Genomic DNA, 18,700 nt, shown 5'->3' with positions numbered 1-18,700 from the left:
AATACATGCTAGGGATTCCAGCACGTTCCAGGACTGTGTTGTTTGGAACTTTGTCCTGCCAGGTGATGCCGAGGATGCGTTGGAGGCAGCGCATGTGGAAAGCGTTCATTTTCCTCTCCTGTTGTGAATGAAGAGTCCATGACTCGCTGCAGTACAGAAATGTACTCAAGACACAAGCTCTGTAGACCTGGATCTTGGTATGTTCTGTCAGTTTCTTGCCAGACCCTTGACAACTTTAATAAATGTGGGTTTTGTTTTCTGGTCTAGGTTCTGTTTTTTTGTACAGCACCTGGCACACTGTTCGGTTCTAAAGTCAAGTTAAATACTAGTAAAAACAGCATGCACCAGCTGTTCTATTGACTGTGATCTGCTTTATTACCACAGGAAAAATAGATCAATTGCTAAGAGAAATCCAGGCTATAGTTCCGCTAAATAAAAATACTTTCTTTGTGTTTTTTGTTTTGTTTTGTTTTACAGTTTCCATGAAGAATGGACTGGGGACATCACAGAGACTGGCTGTTACGATTTACCAAGCAAATTAACCCAAACCAGCCATGTACTTGGTAAACAGTTAGTGCCAGGACATAACATCACCATACACACCATCAGTACAATACATGTTGCAGAAGCCTATGGACATGAAAAGGATATGGTTGGGACACTGGATACTCATTTACCCGAATAAGCAGCCACAGATGTGCAGTTAGAGGATTTGCTGGACCAAAGCCAAATGTGAATACAAACACCTGCTGAATGTGCCTTAAAGGACTAATAAAACGAAATGACTGGATTGTCCCTACATATGTATGTGACAGAAAATGTCAGAATATATCTACAGATTTACCAGATCTAAAAAATATGCGATTTGAATGTGCATTACAGTTTCAGTTAAATAAAACCGTGCATCTTTATAATTCACAGTAAGCAGTCATGACTGCCGTTTATTTAAAAAATGGTTGCAACAAGAAAACAATTATACCCTTCTCTGGTATGCATTGGTATAGATCTCAGTTCTTAACCATTTGTACGTTTGTTCCATAAAAAGTCACTGACAATAAGTACCAATGCAGATGACTGCAAGATTGATTTTATCCTGTTTTTATAAACCTGTCAGAAAGAAATAAAATGTATTTTTGCAAAATAGTATGAGGGAATTACAATAAAGATTTTTTTAATTGAGAAAACTATCACATGTATTTAGGACTTCATTGCTCAGACTGTAAGGCAACCTGTAAATTTGTAACTATTGGGCCTTCAAGGACTGTTTTTAGGGTGCTTTAATTTAAAAGATTTATATCCTGCTTTACAATTGATGTCTAAAGCAGCTTATATAGGGTTGGATCCCAACTGGTACTTCTGTGAACAGAAGAGGTTTCATTCATTCAAGGGGAGGTGGAAAGAGCGAATCCCCCTTTCCCTCTGCAGTCCGCCATGCCCCCAAACTATATCTTGAAGTTTGGGGAGACCGTCTGGAGCAAATTTTAGGGGGCATGGGGTAGGAAAATAAAGAAAGGTTAACAAATATCCCCCTGCTTACATGGCTTCTTCCATTCATGGGAGAAGTACTTGGGATTTAACCCACTGAATTAAAAAACCAGTTCCAATACAAGAATCAAATGAGGACTGAAATTCTATACACTAACCTAGGAGTAAGCCAACTGAAATTAATGAATAGATGTGCATAGGATAGGCTGTAAAATGTTGATAATATTATAACAATGCAGCAGCATCACTGCAATCTATACCGAAGGCTTATATAAATAATTTAGTTTTCGCTTTATGCTAAAATATGTTAAATAAGGGACCAGGTACACGTATGGTGGGGGAGGGGAATAATCCATAATATGGAGGCTACTAGAGGAAAGAATCTTTCCCTAGTATTCTGCCTTATTTTGGAAGACACTAAGCTGTTTATTTTAACCATTGGGCAGTTTCATATTTACACACATACCTTTGAGGATGAGAGTTGTGAGGTCCTGATTCAGAGACTGTATCTGCTGATTTAAAAACAGTGCCACACAAATAAAAAATGCTCCTGCCATGATGTAGTCTTGAACCTGGGATGTGGCAACCTCACTGAGAATATATAATGCCACAGAAGCTAGTTGTTAGATTAGCCTTCAAGCTTGTAGTCTTATTAATACATAAGATCCCAGGAAGTGTGCATGGAAAGAAGTTTCCACAAGGGAACGTTTGTGGACTTTATCCCCACAACTAACCTCTGTACTCCCCCAAAGTCTCTTCTTTCTGCTACTGCAGCATGTATTTGCAAAATATATAGGAATTTTCTCTTCCCTGCCTGCCATCTCCCATACCACTCCATACCAAAGGGTTCCCAGACCTTTGGGGAGCAGAGGAAAGAGACCAGGAAGTGGTTCCATGTGAGAACTTCTGCATGCACTTCTTAGAATCCACTCATGGTATTTATACGTATTTTCAAAGCTTTCCACATACCTTTCATAATACCTGCAGCATCATTGTAAGGTAGAGCAGCATTATTAACTCCATACTGCAGATAAGATACGGTGGCAAAGACAAGTGGCTGAGATATATGGTTTGTCCAAGATCAGCTAATCAGTTCATGACTGAGACCTTATTGGAACAAGGAACTTTCTGGCTCACAACTCACTCTTGTAGCTACTGCTGTATGTTAGTGTTCCTCCTTGTAGCAGGAAGAGACAACCAGTGAAGTGGCAATAAGGTAGAGGTGAAAACCATGGACAGATGCAGGTACAGAGAGTTAATGGGATAGAGAGAGTCCATAGTTCAGTGAACAATCATCTGCTTTGTAAGCAGAAGGTTCCAGAATAACAGCCCAATCTTGAGCTGCTTGGAGTGTAGGGCTGCTGTGGCAGCAAAAGTGGCTGCTGCAGCATCCAGAGCACAACCAGGCAGCCACCAGCAGCTCCTTGGGGCAAGGCGACATTTGTCCCCTTCCCCCAGGTAAGGAAAGTAGCCTCGAAATGGAGGCTACTCAATTCTGCGGCAGCTCTGGAGCTGCCACAGAATCAAAGAGTTCTGTTGGACTGCATAGCCTGACATGGAGCTCAAGGTCTGGTGGAGCTAGCTCCACCAGTCCCACACTCCTCCTGCCCTGCTCCCTCCCCCGGCATGCCTCTTCCCCACCCTCTCCCAACTTCCTCCTGCCCCGGTATGCCTCTTCCTTGCCTCCCCCCCATGCCCCCACCCATTTCCACCACCCCATTTTTTGGTCGGCTACCAAGCAGTGGAGCACTGGCTTCCACCAGCACTAGCCCAGTGCAAGGTCATGCTGAGCTAGTTCTGGTGCTAGACCGGTGCGAAGCGATAGTGTGTGCCAGTGCTAAACCAGCGTGCAGAGCTCAAGACTGGGCTCTAAATCACCAGCATCTCCAGAAAGGGCAAAGGAAAATTTCTGTTTAAAACCTTGAAGAGTCACTGCCATTCGGAATCAACTCTGCTGAGTGAGATGGTCCAATGATCTAGCTCTGTGTAAGGCAGCTCTTGTAGCTCCTCAGCAGAAATCTGAAGGAATAGTGATGGACTAGCTCTTCCAGATGTAAGATGACAGAAAGGACTGAGACAGTAATGTAAGAAAGTAACTGATGTAACACGGTACTCTGGCAGATTGTAGATGAAAAATCCAAAAGGAAGTAACTCACAGGGGTTGCAAAAATGCAGAAGATGGAAGAGGTACACCAATAAGAAGAACACTCATAGGCTTGGGAAGGCAGGTGGATTTACAGAAGGAATGTTATTAGAACACTATGATTTATTCAAGTGTTGTTCTTCAAAGGCACCATATACTGCAGAGTTATAACTATAAAATGAAACTGCACACAGATCATTTGGTGATGCTTATGCTTTTGTTCCCCCTGTGCATGTGCTTTGTTTATGATTACTATACCCCCTGGGGCTTTCTTTATTACTCTTGTAAAAATTATTTACTATCAGAAAACAGTGCAAGAAGAAGATGAAAGCTGTTGGGTCTATTAAGCAAACGCATAAAAGAACATGTTTCTGAAATTAACCTCATCCAATATTTCCCAGTGAATGAATGGAGCAGGCTGATCCTGGGAGATTTTGTACGCCAAGCAGCACAACTCTGCTTTGTACAACCATAACTGAAGGGTATGTGATTCTTGGCCCACAACACTTCTGGGGAACTCCCTATGTTGGAACCCCCACTATGAGACCAACACACAGTCATGCTTGCTTTCTATTGACCCTAGTGGAGCTATCAATGCTCCATGCCTCTTCCAGCAGGCACACCCTTAGCTACTCTTCTGCATGGGACAGTGATATTGTGGCAGAGGCACGGGTGATCACTGTTGTAGCAGTTTTCATGGTAGCCCTGCATTCATGTTGGAGGTGAAGTCAGAGAAATGGTTTGTGTACATCATTTGTGGGGAAAAACTACATAAAACCAGCCCAAGCAATAAAGCCAGCCCAAGTGATAGATCAACCTAAGCTACTTAGCTCAAACAACTCAATTTGTTGGAGAGTTACTGGGAGGGGGGGCTAATGAGCAGAGTAATGGATGCCAACTTTATTTTAAATTGCAGCATAAACATGGAATTGTAGTGTGGTCATGAGCAAGGAGGTACCATCTAAACCACAGTACTTTATTTGTGGTAAGTAATCAACTAGTACAGTAGTTGGTTAGTGGTAGCCAATGTCAAGGGATTAACCAGAGAAAATGGTTAGAATATAGAAGAAATCAAGCAAAAATCCATTCTAGCCCGTTTTCTTTTTGTCATAGCATCTGGGAAGCTCATGCTTAGGTTATGAAGGTAACAGTTCTGCCCTCTCCAGCCACAGGTATATAGGGAGACACAAAAGCACATAGTGTAGTTGTAGACAGTGTACTACTTCTGAATCTGAAGGCTTTAAATAGCCATTGAGACCAATGATTGTTGCTGATGTTCTTTTGTCAAAGAAAGATGGGGGGGGGGGAGGAACTCACACGTCCTCATAAAAAAAAAAATTCTGCCTTCATTCCTGGACATATAGCACAATGTTTTATTCTATTGTTCTGGCATTCCTGTTGATATGGCCTCATTTTAACCATTTATTTGCTAGTGGAATAATTGTTAGACTACAAATTCTATAGAAATGATTATATTCATGTACATAGCTGATAGTTTTTGAAAAACAGCAGCAGCAGCAGAAATCTCACTGCTTGAAATTACAGGGCAAATAGGATCAAGTGACATCAACTCCCTGTGAATTTAGTGAGTGGACGTTCACGTCTTTTCCAAGGGCACAATGAAGACCTCTGCTGGCCAAAGCTTTACGGTGGCTGTCAGGTTTTACTTTCACTTTTCCACCAACTCGTCACTGAACTTCCGTTCTTGACAGCGACTTCAGGGGACACTGTTTCCATTTGCCCAGTTGCGTGTGTTCTTCCAGCCCCAGCAGGAAAAGCTGTCAAATCCATGGACAATGCTCTTCAGAACATGTAAGTAGTTTCTTGTTTTCCTAAAGGCTGTGTTCAAACACTGAGCTTCAGAAGAGAAGGACTTTTTCAACTAAAAGTAACTACTAAGTTGTTTTGCTTAACAAAACAAAAAAAGTAACAAAAAAAGTTTTGCTTTTAGAACAAGAGAGGCTGCAAGTGGCTTTTGGAAAGAAGGGAGTGCCTTCAAGTTTTAGTCATCCAGAAACGTCCTCTTTGAGAATGTCTGCTTTGCATTTTCCTATTAGGGCATTTTACTCTTCCTGTTTATAATCTAACAAAGAAGCTGCCTGTTTTGCACAGATGATGGGAGCTGTATTTTCTTGAGCCTTTTAAATAGGAACTAAGGTTGTTTAGGGATCTGTTCCTCAGGATAAGAGCTTTTCCCCTTTGTGTTTCTGGATCTAGCACTATCATAATTTAGTACACAAACTATTACATGAAATAAAATGTAATGATTAATGCAAAAAGTTCCTGATAGATTTAGATTTGCTCATCACAAATAGGCATAATCAGTGCTCAAATTACAGAGGATGAGGGGGGCTTTGCTCCCTTACCTTTTGTTCTGGTCCCCTCAGTTACTGTTCTTGAGGCTACAGTGGACCATAAAATGACTTCATTTGGCAAAACAAGGTGGTTGGGGTTTGTGGGTTTCATTAAAGACTCCCCTTCCTATGCTTAATTCTCCCAGATATTCCCAGAAATGTTACTGCAGGCAATAAGAAGTTTTTGCTTGGAGAATTATTCATATTGGGGTTTTTTGTTCTAGTGTGGAAGTGAGAAAGGAAGATAGCTCCAGAGAAAAATAGTAGTTTCCACCCAAATTAGACTGTCTGTCTTTAAAAGGAAGTGAAGGGATTTTGGAAAACACAATTTCTTAAATATGGGAATTTTAAGGGCCTATCTGCACAGGGATAGGCCCTTAAAGATTAAGGCAGGGGTGTCCAAAGTTTTTGGAAGGAGGGCCACATCGTCTCTCTGACACTGTGTCGGGGGCCGGGGAAAAAATAATTAATTTACATTTAAAATTTGAGTAAATTTACATAAGTTTACATAAATGAATATATTAAAGATGAACCTATATGAATAAATAAAGTTCTTGCAATAGCTCAAGGCCTATAAAAGGCCTTGCACAAAGCAAGGCTGGCCTTTCCTTTGCTGCTGGTACTGCATCACAGATGTGAAACAGCAAGCAGTGGAGGAAGCCCTCATCCCACAGCTCACGCGAGAGGTCAAAGAGTCGCTGTCACGCTGAGAGCAGTTGCGTCAGGCCAGTGCAGGCTCCAACAAATCTCTGGAGGGCCAGAAGCTCATTGGAGACTGGGGGCACCCTGAGGGCCGCATTGAGAGGCCTTGAGGGCCGCAGGTGGCCCCAGGGCCGGGGTTTGGGCACCCCTGGATTAAGGGATACAGACAGCACAAGCCTAAGCATATCTACTCCACTGTGCTCAGCTGGGCTTACTCCCAGGAAAGTGTATAGGATTGCAACCTGAGGCTGCTTCACAGGCTGCTAATTCATGAATGCTAGTCCAGTTTAACCACCTCATTTTAGATTTCTCATGAGCGTGGACAATTAGTTTGCCATGTCTTCCAGTATGTTGCTATGATTTGCAACATCTGTTCATGAATGGAGTCCCCACCCTGAGTGTTATGTTATTTGTTACTTCTTGACTAGAGCTGTTTTGCCAACATATGGTGCTGTTTGCCAGAGTACTGAGCTGGAGCTGTAGATTCCTTGCCAAGGAAGCAGAGGCTCAAATCCCTACTCCAAATATGCTCTATGGCAACAGACAGTAGCATCAAACGTTACTAACCTTCAATGAGTCACATAAATCAATGAATCATCATCACACACAGTTAACTCAGTTCAGGGGCTGTACAAGGCTGTCTCACCACTGACTGCTCTGAGAATGGCTGTGCCCTTTTTGTACAACAGAAGATTGCTTGTTCTCAGAGCTGTGAACTGGGCAGTACCATATATCATTTTAAACTGACATTGTGAATTGTGTGCTCCACCAAATGCATTCTATGAAATTTCATAGCATTATTCACCTGGTCAATTAATTTAGCCCAAAGTAAGAAATGAGTCATGATTTGTCAGGGCTGTTCTGGTCCTTTCATTTAATTCCTAGTTTCATTTTCTGCATATAAAACATTCAAGATTGGGATTACTTAGGGTTATTTTCTCAGAATAAGTAAGTATGGGGAAAGGGTATAATAGCCAGTGTGGCCTAACTGTCCAGTTGTTGGCTTTGGTCAGGAGAATCTGAGGTTCAAATCCCTATTCTAAGCCAAACCTCATGGCAACAGGTGCATTCTCCGAATTGTACAACAGTGTTCCTTGAGAAAAACAGGAAATGTGTAAAGAACAGATGCCCATCTCTAACATTAGGGTAGGGCTTTTCAAACTGGGGCGTTGCAACGCCCCAGCCTGTGGGCCCTGGCATCTGCCCCCTTAAGGGGCGGGGGCAGCCTGGAGGCAGGGAGGAGGCAGCGGCGCGATCTCCAGGATCTTGCCACTCAGGGGGCTGCAGGGGCTTGGGTGCACTTACCCAAGCCTCCTGCAGCCTCTCCGGAGTGCAGGGAGCCCGGTGCAACCTTTGGCAGGGCTCCCCGCAGCAGTGAAAGTGAAAGGAGAGCGATCACGCTCCACTTCCACTTTAGCGGTGGCAGGGCGCGATCGCTCCGCTTTTGCTTTCACTGCTGCGGGGAGCCCTGCCAAAGGTCACACCGGGCTCCCTGCACTCTGGGGAGGCTGCAGGAAGCTTGGATAAGTGCACCCAAGCCCCTGCAGCCCCCCTGCCTTCTACCCGCCCCGTTGCCTCCCCTCCACCCCTGCAAGCACTTACAGTGACTCAAACTCTCCATGAGTTTGAAAACCACTGCATTAGGGGGTGTACACTGAGTAGGGAATTGAGATGAGTTGGAAATTGTATTTGGTTGGCAGAATGATGGAGAAGGCCTGTTTACTGTGCCTGATAACTACCAAGTTTTTAAAATATACTGTACATAAAAACTAATAACATATACAATTATTATTAATAATATATTATGGTATATTATATTATTGTTATATTAATTTTATACTAAAATACTACTAATAAAAATACTAAAAATGTATTAATTGCTCACTGTCACACACACACACACACACATACACATACACACACAACAAAGCAGAAGCATGCATAGCCCTAGCTACATGAGGAACTGTGCATACTGTATACAAATGGATGCTGTGCATACATAGCTGTGCTCCCATCAAGGCACCAGGCCAGTACATGCAGAGCCTAACAACATCATCTGTTAGAAAGACAGCACATCTTCATGCTCCAGGTTTCTTAATCCAACATGTGATCCACTTTTTAGAATGAGAATCTGTCAGGACCCACCAGAAGTGATGTCATGACCAGAAGTGATATCATCAAGCAGGAAAATTTTTAACAATCTTAGGCTGCAATCCTACCCACACTTACCCAGGAGTAAGTCCCATTTACTATCATTGTTAAAAGCATATATATAGTAGCCTGTTAAAAGTACAGACCTGTGACATTTCCCCAAATGCAGTCATATACCATGGTAGCATCAAGTCTAATATATTAAAAATAAAATTTTGGAATGGGGACCCACTTGAAATTGGCTCGCGACCCACCTAGTGGGTCCCGACCCACAGTTTGAGAAACACTGGTTTATTCCAAAGACTCTTCTCAAAGAATGACAATGAGTAATGTTAGTCATTGCATACTGAGGTAGAAAACTCACAGTATTCGAAATTCCCACAGATCGCCTTCCCAAGTTATACAATACTGTATTTTGATCCATAGTCAATAAAATGTGCAACAGTTCATCACTTGAGCGAAACTTGCAGTGGTCCTTAGCAAACCCAATGGCACTGAATTCCTAAAAGACTAGGAATTCTAGAAGCTGAAATGTCTAGAAGTGGGATCCTTGGATTTCTACTAAACGTTGGTTTTTTACTGACCTGGTCAACTATGCACACTTACCTGAGAATAAGTCCCTTTGTACATAGTAGGATTCACTTCAGAGTAAACATGTATAGGATTGCACTGTAAGGTGTTGTCAGGAACAGGTCAACCTTATATAGGGGTTGCCTGTTTTGTTTTGTTTTTTTTAAAAAACCAACTCAATAAAATGTTAATGACAAGGAAATCTTAAAGGTAGATTCTTGTGCTGTACTACTGATCAGTTTTTCAGATTGGGGAGATGGATTGCTATTTTTCTAATGGCTCTCTGCATACAGCTACATGTGGCAGTGACATCCTGTACCAATACAGGTAAGTGCACCAGTTCCTACAGGCAGTGGGATCAAGTGTGGGTTTGCACATACGAAACATGTGAAGAACCCACCACATGTGCACTGTGATCACAGTTTTAATAAAAATTAGGTATAATATAATTTAAACTAAAATGTGACTATACCATTCAGTAATAATAAAAAAAAATGTATTTATATAAAGTATGTGTATATATAAGTTACAAGATGAAAAGTGTTTTTTCTACTACAAACTTATATTTTTAAGAATGTAAACTAAAAAATAACGTTTCTGAGCAGGTAAGAATATACTGTGGTGCAGAGGCATTATACTTTGATCAAAAAATATTTAATTATTAAAAGTGACATTGATTCCAGTTAAACTTTGTTGCTTAGGAATGTTGCTTAGGAACCTATGCTTAGGATCACAGCCTCAAACACTTTACAATTCTTAATTGTAAAGTGGAATTCTAGGCATGTCTACTCAGAAGTAAGACATATTGAGTTCTAAGGGAACTCCCAGGAAAGTGTGCAGGATTGCTGCCTTAGGTCAGTCAATCTCTCTTTTAGATGGGAATCTCGCTGTCAAAAATGTACTGTATTTCATCTCCTAGTTGTGCACAAATGAATGAGTGCGTGTTCCTAATTGCATTGTTAAACTAAATAGTGCATGCAAATAATAAATTACACATGTAAATTAGAAAGAAATGCAGACGTTTCATTTGGAACACTTAAATTATGTGAAAAAATAAATTATATAATTAGAAATTGTACAATTAATTGCTTCCAAAAGTGGCAATTAATTTTACAAGTCTAAATTTATATTCACATTTCAAACTACAAGGTAATTTAAGTTTGCCAGCGACTTTTATTTATAGTTATGAATTAGTATATTTCAATTCTCTGGGCCATAAAGAAAACTGGAAATGCTTGTCAGAACAATATCAAACGAAGGGACAAAATTAAATCAAAACTTATCAAATAATTCATTCCTTTTCCAATTTAACCCTTTAGCGACTGTAGTATGAATCCTACAACAATTGAAATTTTGTTTTTAGTGACAGTGGTGTGACAGAATAAGCAGGGACAAATTACCCACCCCGACAGTTTACCATATAAATTCTATGGACAGAAGAAAATGTGATGGGAGAAGACAGACCATTATAAAGTGCTAGTTAAGATAAGACAGAGCTTCATTGATGAGGAAAACCAAAACACACACACAGGAGAAGTGATTCTAGGAAGAGCATCTTTCACAAGATGACTACTGCAGAATTATGCTTTTGAATGCAGGAGTCATAGTGGCTAGAGACAGGCTGTGCTGAAATGTAATACTAAAACCCTGGCACAGTACTGTGTGAATAAGCTTCAGGGAGTCGCAGATTTAAGTACTATTCCCATTAAGAACATAGGAAAAGCCCTGCTGGATCCAAAGGTCCATATAGTCCAGTATCCTGTTTCCTATACTTGCATAACAGTTGCACACCGTAAAAAAGAGCCCTGCTGGATCAGGCCAAAGGCTTCCTATATCTCACAGTGGTCCTCCAGATGCCTCCAGGAGCACACAACATGATAACCATATCCTGTTGCAACTCCTTTCCATCTGGCATTCAGCAATAGGCTACTTCTAAAACCTAGAGGTTGCATATAGTCATCATGGCTTGTAACCTGTGATTGACTGTTGCCTCCATTAATCTGACCAATATCCTTCGAAAGGAATCTAGGCCAGCTGCAATCACAACATCCTGTAGCAAGGAGTTCCACAGATTAATTATGGGCTGATAAAGAAATATTTCCTTCTGACTGTTCTGTCTCTCCCTGCCAGAAACTTCGGAAAGGCACTTCCAGTTTAGCAAAAAATCTGACGTACCTTTTCAGAATGTTCCAGCAGGCCTTCTGAGGTGCTGGGAGGTCACGCACGGCCTCCCTGCGCCTCAGAAGGCCTCCTTCCCAATGCAACTAGAAGACTCTTCCCATCAAAACTGGGAGGTACGAGAAGGCCCTCCTGTATTGGATCAAATCCGTAGGTTCCAAACCACAGGATAAGGAGGACTGACCTGTATACAGTAGTCCAATATGGCTGCATCATAGATTTTTATAGGAACATTATAATATTAGAAGCATTATATTCATTTCAGTGGCACAACAAGCTAGTAAGATTGGGTTGTAAGTTGATATTTTCATTGAACTATCCTTCATGACTGCAAGGCACTTTCCTGACTAGTTGCAGTTGTGTACACTAGTTGTGTACTGTATATGTGAAGCTGAAATTCTTTGCCATAGTGTACATCACTTCCTGACACTGGCCTGCACCACTCACCCATTTCAGACAAGTCCTTTTGGAGCTCTTCAAAATCTGCCTTAATATTTTGGTGTCATCTGCAAACTTGTGTACTTTGCTGTTTACCTTTAACTCTAGATCAGGGGTCTCTAAACTTTTTGGCAGAAGGGCCACATCAAATATCTGGCACAGTGTCAAGAGCTGGAAAAAAAAAATTAAATATTAAATTTAAATAAATACATTAGAGATGTAACTTAGATGAATGGGCTCAAATGTCCAGGACTTCTCCAAGCACCAACACAGCCCAAGAAATAAAGCACACGCTTAAATGGACCCCCATTCCTCCACCCCACAAGCACAATTCTGGTTGTTTTTGGTCAACTGGGCCAGAGGCTCTTAGGGGATCAGAGGCTGGCTGCGGGCTGGCTAGAGCCTCACTGAGGGCCGCCTCTGGGCAGGGGTTTGGAGACCCCTGCTCTAGATCGTTTATGAACAAATTAAAATCACCAGACCAAGTACAGGTCCTTGGCGGACTTCTTTCTTTCTTTCTTTCTTTCTTTCTTTCTTTCTTTCTTTCTTTCTTTCTTTCTTTCTTTCTTTCTTTCTTTCTTTCTTTCTTTCTTTCTTTCTTTGTAAATATTGTTCATTTATTCCTACACTCTCCCTGTTCTGGAACCAGTTTTCAATCCATAGAAGGTCCTATCTTTCAGTCAATGACTGCTAAGTTTACTCAGGAGCCTTTGGTGAGTCCAAGTATACAGTGTCAACTTGGATCACATCTATCCAAATGCCTGTGGATGGTGTCAGAGACCTCTAGGTTAGTGAGGCAAGATTTACATTTTGCAGGCTGATTCTCTTCCAGCAAGGCTTATTGCTAGATGCTTAATAAGTATATTTTTAATTAGGTTTGCTACCAGTTTAGCTGGAACAGATGTTAAGCTGAGAGGCCTGTAAATTCCAAATTCCCCCCATCCCTTTTAAAATATAGTTGTTACATCGGCTAATTCTAACACAGGATGATTTAAAGAACATGTTATATATTTTTGCTAGATTAGCAATTTCACACTTGAGTCCCTTAAGAACCCCTGGGTGGAAGCCATCTGGACCTGGCAATTTGTTAACTTTTAATTTGTCAATGTACTCTAGAGCCTCATCTATTTGACTCACAGCTGAATCCTATCCTGCATTGGGCTGTCAGGGGCAGGGCTTTACAACAGTGGAAGAGCCTTCTGTTGTCATAAAATGACTGCTGACGGAGCGCACAGCACTCCATCAGTGGCCATTTTGGAAGTATGGCCCCAAGAGGTGGCAGTGCTTCTCATGTGTTGTCAGTCCTTGCAACATCTGCCAGAGCAGGTAAGGCAATGATGGGGCTAGCGGGCAGGGAGGGAACAAAACTGGATGGGGAGGAACGGCGATGGGAAGGGGTTGATGTGGCAGCGATGGCATGCTCAGGATCCTCTCCCCTCTTTTTGCAGCCTCCCCACCCTTTCTTCCCCTCAGACTTGCACTAGCTACAGATCTGGCACTGAGAAGAGACCCATTGCAGAGCAGGAGGCTTGCAGAGGGGTAAGGGGAAATCCCTCTGAAGTCTCCTGATTCTGCCCCCATTGGATACAGCACACTCCTTTTTGGTGTAGCTGTACCAGCAAGGGGAGAGGAAGGATTGGGCTCTCAGTTCTTCAACTCCCTGCCTGAGGTTGGTCAGGTCAGGCACAAGTATCTGTGCAATGTCTTTTGTAGTGAAGACAAATGCAAGTAATTCATTCAATTTTCCTGCAGTCGCCATATTCTCATATTCATATTCTTGCCATAAGCTTCTTTTTTTATTCTTCCTATCTAATGAATCAGCCACTTCCCTGACAGGTTTCCTGCTTTTGATATATTTGAAGAAGTTAAATTTTGTGAGACCAAGATCTCCTGTCACTTGAGGTGGTGCCTTATCCTAAACAACAGCTGTGGTGAAAGACATGACTAAGTGAGGATTAAAATGCAGTACACATTTTGTCAATCAGTGTCTAATACTCTGTCTATTTATCCCATGATGCTCAATTTGTGCAAGCTTACATTTGCTTAACTGTCTCTGTGGAGATAATTATTCCTACCAGAAGCATAGTACATAGTATTTGAACAAACTCGTATACACCTATACTAAACATCTATGCTAATGTACTGTAGAAACCAAGTACACCTATGCTTGGTTTCTACAGAACATTCTAACAGAAAGAAAGTGCAGTTAAAGTGACCATGGAAGTAAAAAGTGACATCAGCTGCATGTTTACACTCCCCTTTGATTACGGCAAAGGGAATTGCCTACAGAATGCCACTCAGTTGGGGTAGATTCAGATCACACAATGGTGTGTGATGGCCACATATGGTGGCCATTTATAATCTCCCGGTATGACAGCTGCACTTACATGGGATGCTCAGTTGTTTGTAAAGACTAACCACTTAGTAAAACCCACTTCACCATGCCCTGGACTGCCCCACATTTCCACATGGTAAACTTAGCTTCAACATATCACAGTGTTACATCACAAACTGGTAACTAGTGACATTACAAGTGGCTTCAGGAGGGTGGTACCAGATGGTCATGTCAAGTGTTCTTTGTTCTGCTCTGTGGGAGTTGCCGGTATGATCCTGCAAGGTTCCATCTTATTCCCAACACTTTTTAGCACTTATGCGCAGGCAGTGAAGGTGACCATCTAATGATTTAGTACAGTGTTTCTCAAACTGTTGGTCAGGACCCACTAGGTGGGTCATGAGCAGTGGCGTAGCTAATGATCGTGTAGCCCAGTGCCAAGCTCAAAATGATGCCCCAGAAGTGATGTCACAACTGGAAGTGATGTCACACCAAGGCTTTTTAAAAAGTCAAAATTGGAATATCTTTATTGAGAGAAAGCAGGGTTAACTGTATTATGATAAATGGAAATGAGAACTGACTCATATTAATACCTTATTGGTTCCATGCTGTATCATAATAACACCTCATTGCAACATGTCAGTAACATAATAACATGTCATTGGTTCTCAGAACAATCAGACTCATAGTCAGTTTTGAGTTAAAGAAATTCACTTTTTGCTCCATAAGGCAGTGTTTTCTTTTTCTATTTTCTAGTTAATTGGCCATAACTTTTGATAGAATAAAGACATTCCAGTTCAGTTTATTTCATTGCATTCTGCATTAAATTACCTTTCCAATAATATATAACATGATGGTATTATTCATACATACATACAAAGATTTTCACAGTTTTGGTCACTAGTGTCAAGCTAGTGTCAAGCTCAGCTTGTTGCCTCGGTGCAACCGCTACCCCCTGTACCTCCTTAGCCACGCCACTGGTCATCAGCTGATTTCATGTGGGTCCCCATTCATTTCAATATTTTGCTTTTATTAGACTTGATGCTACTATGGCATGTGACTGCATTGCCGAAATATTACAGATCTGTACTTTTAACAGGTTACTCAGTACATGCTTTTAACAATGATAATAAATGGGACTTACTCCTGGGTAAGTGTGGGTAGGATTGCAACCTAGAATTGTTAAAAATTTCCCTGCTCAATAGTGTCACTTCCAGTCATGACATCACTTCTGGTGGGTCCTGACACATTCTCATTCTAAAAAGTGGGTCCCAGTGCTAAAAGTTTGAGAATGACTGAGTAAGAGCCCAATCCTATGCCTGTCTACTTAAAAGTAAGTTCCATTAGAGTTAATGGGGCTTACTCCCAGGTAAGTGGAGATAGGATTGGGCTGTTAGTATGTTGCCACCAGTGTGCTGATATCCAGTTCTATTTTTTTCCTTTTTTACCAGACTTTGAAGCAGTGATGATGGGGACTGTGAACAAACCTTGGCACTCTTATGAGCTGAATGAGGGCATACAGACTGGACCTAAATCTAGATAAGAAAGAAGTCATTACTTAGAGATGAATGGAAGCAGTTCTGCTCCATAGTTAGTGAAGAACAGCAGAATGATTTGACTCCACTCTGCCCTAGGGTTGGGATCAATGCCACATTACTCTTCAGGTATGGGAAGACCTAGTATGATTAAGCTGTTTGTGTGTGCCCAAGGCGTCTAATATTTTCGACTTGGGCAGGTCCAAATTCTCTTCTAGAAAGGGATCTCTTCACAGCCCATATCAGAGTTTCAGGTGACCCAACATACTTTTGGGAACCTGCACTCCCACACAAAACTTGTTTCCTCAGATCGTGTGACTCTGTTCTGCTGAGTTTCTTCTATTCAAGAAATCTGATCTGCTGGTGCGTGGGGCAAATGGGTGATAATGCCCATATTCTGGAATGCTCCCCATAGGAGGCTGAGTAATCTGCTTCTCTCTTTATTGATTAGTAACAATTTTTTTATGTACTCAAGATTCAAAAAACTGTTTGTGCTGCTGCTGTTTTATAGCTTTACATGCAAGTTATAAATTGTGCATTCTTGATGTTTTATTATGTATTTGTATCATTCTCTTAATATGTTGCCTTCAGCAATTTTGATTGGAAAGGCAGCTAATATTTACCCACAAAAAAGTAGCAGTTGCAACTTCTTACAAGTAGAGTTGGAGGTTCTCTTTGCCAGTTTTGAGTGTAGTTCCAACATATCCCAGGGATAGAGACAGAGTAGTTGCCTCTGGAAGGAGAGGCATCACCAGGCCTTTGCATTTAGTGGAATCTTGTCAGTGATTCTCAAACTTTTTAGCACTAGGGCCCATTTTTTAGAATGACATTCTGTTGGTACCTACTGGAAGTCATGTCAGTAGCCTGGAAGTGATGTCACGACCGGAAATGACACCATCAATTTAAGCTTTGACCTAAGCCACATCAGCCAAAGCATGCTTGTTTTGTTATTTTGCATAGCTTGCAATTCAAACATTCCAGCTTGGAAGTCAAAGCAGAACGCAGACTTGTATTCTTCTTGAACCACACAGCCCCCCCCCCCCACACACTTTCCAGCAACCCATCTTTCCACTGATTCAGGGAAAAGCACCATGCCTCTCTCCCACCAGGAGCCTACTCTGCCCAGCAGCTCTGTACCCTGTATTTTCAGCTTGGTATTTTCAGTGTCTGTTGAGTTAGGTGCTTCATGATCCACCTGAAATTGGCTTGTGACCCACCGGGTCCTTACCCACAGTTTGAGAAATGCTGGTCTAGCACTTCCCCTTGCAATGAGGAATGTGTCTGTGTGTGCCCGAGTGCACAATGAAGCATTACATTTTTGGTACTTTGAAAGGGTGGTCCCAGTTTATTCATGCATTTACAAAAATTATGCAAGGGCAGTTTCCAGTAAAGAGACAGAACAAAACAATATCATAAAATGCAACAAAATAGTAACAAACAACACAACATTAAAACAACAGCAAAGGACAATTCAAGACCATTTTAAAGATTTGGGGGAATAAAACATATTCTCCTGGTGCTGGAAAAGCGATGGCAAAAGTCCAGTCGGGGAATTACAACCGAAAAAGGGCTCTCTCTGGCATCACTTATTTTTATTTTAGACACTTGGAGCACCCAGAGGAGGGACTCAGAAAAAGACCTTCATACAAAAGCAGGTTGAGTGGAAACAGATGCTCCTACAGGGACTCTGACCCCAAGCCAATAATAAGCAGCAGTAGATTGATGTAACGCTAATGTTCAGCCACACCTACTGTATACTCCTACTACAATGATTTTCAGTCTTTTTCATCTCATGGCACACTGACAAGGTACTAAAACTATTAAGGTACACCATCAGTCTTTTGACAATTGACAAGGCACACTGTACTGCCAGCAGAGTGCTCACATTCTCCAATGGCCCTACTAATAAATGACCCTCCTCCAAACTCCTGTGGTACACCTGCAGACCATTCACGGCACAACAGTGTGCCATGGCACAGCGGTTGAAAATGGCTGCCCTACTATATGGCCAAGTGCAGTTACCCAAGAATAAGGCCTACCGAAGCACACGTAGGCTCAGGCTGTTAGAATGTCTGATATTTTGGGAACAACACATGCATTGTTTACACATTACTTTTCCTGACATGATCATTAATCTCTTTGTGGGGGAAAAAATGTAAAGCTTTGTTAGGTCGGAGTTATAGCGCAAGTGTTTTTTCTTCATTATGGATTCGCAAATTGGGAAGCCACCGCATGTACATGTTTCCCCATCATTTTCCCATGATATATATAAAAAAGGCACACTAATGTGTGGAAAGCATGCCATTTTCTAATACTGCAGCTTCTAACAAGCAGAGTAGGAAGATCTTGACATTGCATAGAATTTCCATTCCCGAAAAAGTAACATGGCACTGCTTTTGGGCTGGGCCAGGCCTGATTGTGTGTGTACATGTGTGCATGCATGAACAGATCACTTGAAAAACTTGCCATGTCAGATGGCTTTTGTTTTCTCCTTCAGTAGTGCATGGTTGTGATTTAAATTAGCACTGCAAATCAAGGTGAGTGTTGTTTGAAGAATGCAGAGGGTGGTGGAGTTCTCAGCAAAGTGGTTGCCCTTGGGGGACAGGGAACCATTTCATTTGTTTTGTATACCTATGGAAACTGCTTTGTGAACCACTTTTTGTTGGAAAATGGTATATAAATATGTATGTTTGTAGGTTTTCATGGCCAGCAATAATCCCATATTTTAACATATCCAGGTGAAAAGACCATGGTATATAAATATTCTTAATGATATCATCATCATCATCCGCTCCATCCTCTCTGGTCATTG

At 41.6% G+C, this 18,700-nt stretch overlaps 3 protein-coding genes across 6 annotated transcripts in view; 2 read left to right on the top strand and 1 right to left on the bottom strand.

Moving 5' to 3' along the window:
* The window catches only part of SUSD3 (sushi domain containing 3), a 50,528-nt gene extending 49,383 nt beyond the window's left edge, over window positions 1–1,145 (top strand). For both annotated transcript variants that reach the window (XM_066617714.1, XM_066617715.1), the window contains one exon: window positions 478–1,145. In XM_066617714.1, coding sequence (XP_066473811.1) covers window positions 478–685 — 208 coding nt within the window. In that variant the 3' untranslated portion in view covers window positions 686–1,145. The remainder of the gene's footprint in view (window positions 1–477) is intronic.
* NINJ1 (ninjurin 1) overlaps window positions 1–18,700 on the bottom strand; it is a 159,245-nt gene that overhangs the window by 49,883 nt on the left and 90,662 nt on the right. The window lies entirely within an intron of this gene.
* Window positions 5,353–18,700, top strand: part of CARD19 (caspase recruitment domain family member 19) — a 50,322-nt gene continuing 36,974 nt past the window's right edge. For all 3 annotated transcript variants that reach the window (XM_066616181.1, XM_066616180.1, XM_066616178.1), the window contains exon 1: window positions 5,353–5,440. In XM_066616181.1, the coding sequence (XP_066472278.1) occupies window positions 5,425–5,440 (16 nt within the window). In that variant the 5' untranslated portion in view covers window positions 5,353–5,424. The remainder of the gene's footprint in view (window positions 5,441–18,700) is intronic.

This window comes from Tiliqua scincoides, chromosome 2, assembly GCF_035046505.1.
Source record: "Tiliqua scincoides isolate rTilSci1 chromosome 2, rTilSci1.hap2, whole genome shotgun sequence".
Classification (NCBI taxonomy): Eukaryota; Metazoa; Chordata; class Lepidosauria; order Squamata; family Scincidae; genus Tiliqua; species Tiliqua scincoides.
Note: the sequence above shows the minus strand (reverse complement) of the source record. Positions and strands in the feature narration are given on the sequence as shown.